We start from the raw sequence: 3,552 nt of genomic DNA, 5'->3' as shown, positions 1-3,552 counted from the left end.
ATTCAACATCTGCAGATGATGAAATTAGAGAGGTTAGTGAAGATGATGAAATTGAAGAGATCTTGAATGAACCTTTGCCAGAAGGCGAATATGCCAATGACTCAACTCTTTACAAAGGTAAATTGTTTAACTACGAGTATTTCTATTTTTTTTTTCAGTTGGATATACCATAAGATAGAGAAAAGGTTGGAGCGAGAGAGATGAAAAAGAAAAGATTGAGAAGAATGAGAGAAGTGACTAAGGGTTTGGAGGTTTCTCTTTTTTAGTTTTGAGAATCAAAATTATTTAAATATCCTTGACTTTAAAACTTAGAATCGATAATATAGGAGAATATTTTTGTCTACTATAATCCGTTACACATTATTAAGATGTATCAACTGAAAAATAGGCGTACATGGCTTAACAAACCCATATATATATATATATATATATATATATATATATATATATATATATATATATATATTTTGTATGCTTGAAATTAATTCATAAGTAATAATTATAACGGTAATATTTCCGTTAGATATAATTATAGGAGGATTTATTTGATAACTAATCCATCCCACAAAATATTCTCGTATTGCATTAAAGATATGGTAAATATTTTATCTCCTTGATTAGTGTCTAATGTATTTTATGTAAAAAGAATTAAACTTATATATATATATATATATATATATATATATATATATATATATAATTTTTAGACATAAATATATTAAGCACTAATAATAATAAATAAGATAAAATTATGTATTTTTTTTTCTATTTTACTCTTACAAAAAATATTTCTTCAATTTTGAAAATCATTATCATATATATTAATATTATTATTAAAAAAATAAACGACCAAATATAACTTTTCCTTATATTTAGATGTGCATCACCTGATTAGAAATTAGAATAAGATAATATCTGGTATATATATTATGAAAAGATTTATTCTTAAGTAATTGTTTGTTTAAGCTATTATTAATGAAATATCATATCTCAATTTCAATTTAATATGTAGTTTATATATTTAAACTAGATCATTCATAAAATTTTAACTACGAAAAATAAATATTTACTTTATATAATAAAAAGGATAATTAGGTAACTTTGGTTTATTAAATGTAATTTTATCATTTTTACCTATTATAATTTTTTGATAGAAATAAAATAAGAATAGATAGTTATGATTTTTCATTTATTTAAGAGAAATATTATTTTATTTCATTGGCATAAGATAGAGACAAATTTAGATAAATTTTATTTTAAGTTAGTTTATATTTTATTTTTAGTTTTTATTATTTGTATAAAGTTTTATTTGTAACTATTTAAAAGGTTTCATGAAAATCAATAAGGGTGAATAGAAGAGTTCAACCATTTGTTGTGTTTTCAAACACTTTGAAGCATGGCTGATTTGATAAGTAGTCTTTCAGACGACATCATTTGTTATATTCTTTATTTTCTTCCATCCCAACAAGTTGTTGCAACCAGTGTTCTCTCCAAGCGCTGGAATCTTCTGTGGCGTTCAGTCTTCTCTTTAGATTTCAACGCTGATAATGAAGATTTTTGGGGTCTTAGTTACCAAAAGACTTTCATTACGTTTTATAGCTCGGTGTGCTCTTTCTTGGTTGGTCGTGGAGATCAACCCTTCTATAGAATTAGTCTCATAGGTTACTCTTCCATTGATGGTATTATTGAGAGTATCAAGACACAGATTCGAACTGCAGTGAGTGGGAGTGATAGAGTTCAAATCCTCGACATGAATTGTGGTTATGAAATTGTCATTCCATCTGCGGTGTTTAGCTTTAAAAGTCTTGTAACTCTCAAGTTGAAGTACATAACAGTGGAAGATATTTCATTGGTTGATTTGCCCTCGCTTAAGATCTTGCATCTAAAAAATATAAAAGTTAATCTTTCACAACTTCTTTCTGGGTGTCCTAATCTTGAGGACTTAAAAGTCAAGCATTTGACTTGTGAAACTACAGGAAAGTTTATCGGATTGCCCAAGTTGGTCAGAGTCCGGATCGATGAACTCTTCCTTCCATTGGAAATATTTAAGGATGTTGAAGTTTTTAAAGTTGATTGGGTAATGCTTTTAGATTTATTACTTTCCATTTCGAAGGAGAATAGGTTTTTTTTTTATGTTTTGAGATCATTTTGTTTCTCTTGCAGATATTTCAACCAAACAATTTTGACTTTCAGAATTTAGTTCAACTTAAATTGATTGTGGGCCTGGATTGGCTTCTGCTCTTGGAAGTGCTCAATCATTGTCCCAAGCTTCAAAGTCTTGTCATTTGCATTTTTAAGGTTTAATGATTAAGTTTTTCAAGTGTGAATTTTCTTGTTATATTTTCTTCAAGCATTAGTATTAATCCATTTTTTATGTTCGTTGTTATCAGAACGATGTTCGTTATTTTCAGACCTTAAATTTTCCGGGTTATGAAGAAGATGTTTGGCCATACCCACAAACTGTTCCTGCATGTATTTCATCACACCTTAAAACCATCCGTCTTACACGTTACAGTGGCTCTAAAGATGAGTTTCACTTTGCAAGATATATATTGGAGAATGCAAAATATCTACAAACCATGGAAATATGCTTTGATGATGGTTATGATTTAATGGAAACAATGGAAAGAGAATTATCTTCTTTCAGATACTTGCCCCGTTTCGTTTTCATTTGAATAATTAATTGTGTTTTTTTATTTGTCTTTCTCTTGGTAATTCCAAGTATAATATGTTTGCATTGTTTATGAAAAATTGTTGCTGTTTTTGGAATTCAAACTTTAATGCATACCTATTATTGTAAATTTGTAATTTCATAACTAACATTATTTATGAATTTTATTATTTAAGAAAATCGATAGTGTAAAAAGAAAACGGTATTTTCACATCATGACATTAACATTTGGGCTAACGAGAACAAAGGTTAAAACCCCCTTCAAGCAGTTTGTTGTTGATGGAGACTTAGTGGATGTTGTTAATAGGATATTAAATGTGTTTAGGGAGGTTTTTAGAAACTAAAAGAAGATTATTGAGATCTTTTATAATTATTATTTTAGGGTTAAAGAGTTATATATAGATGTTGGTGTACTGTTTCAAAATGAATTAATTTGTTACTATTCTTTTTAGAGTTGTTTGAAGATTATCCATTATTTATAGATAAGTAATAGTGAGTAATTTACCTTTATTTCTCACATCTGAATATAATTTTGTGTTGTTGATAATTCGTGAGTAATTTGTATCTACTTACCAAGTTTTGTTATCTCCTAGAAGTATAAAGGCATTTTTTTAGTCGGTGATGCAGTGTTGTGGGTTATTTGTTGTTAAAGAAGTAGAATTATGTTTGGGAATATAATGGCAAATGCTACCAATATTTTTATTATACCTCAACTAAATAGCAAAATTCATATTTTACAAAGATTTTTAATTCATATTTGTATTGTTCATAAAAAAACAACTAAAAAGCAATTCATTCTTTTTGGTGTACAAACCTCTACAGCTTGCTTAAAATTCTTATCAATAAAAGTATTCAGACTACTTATTAGTAATAAGGATTTA

The 3,552-nt window shown here is 27.3% G+C and overlaps 1 protein-coding gene across 1 annotated transcript; it reads left to right on the top strand.

Annotated features, from left to right (window-relative positions):
• Window positions 1–1,396: 1,396 nt before the first annotated feature.
• Window positions 1,397–2,675, top strand: LOC106760459 (FBD-associated F-box protein At5g38590-like). Its single transcript, XM_014643889.1, has 3 exons — window positions 1,397–2,077; window positions 2,164–2,298; window positions 2,391–2,675. Exons 1-3 carry the CDS (start codon window positions 1,397–1,399, stop codon window positions 2,673–2,675), a joined length of 1,101 nt encoding a protein of 366 aa, XP_014499375.1.
• Window positions 2,676–3,552: the final 877 nt, after the last annotated feature.

Source organism: Vigna radiata, chromosome 5 (genome assembly GCF_000741045.1).
Source record: "Vigna radiata var. radiata cultivar VC1973A chromosome 5, Vradiata_ver6, whole genome shotgun sequence".
Lineage (NCBI taxonomy): Eukaryota > Viridiplantae > Streptophyta > Magnoliopsida > Fabales > Fabaceae > Vigna > Vigna radiata.
Note: the sequence above shows the minus strand (reverse complement) of the source record. Positions and strands in the feature narration are given on the sequence as shown.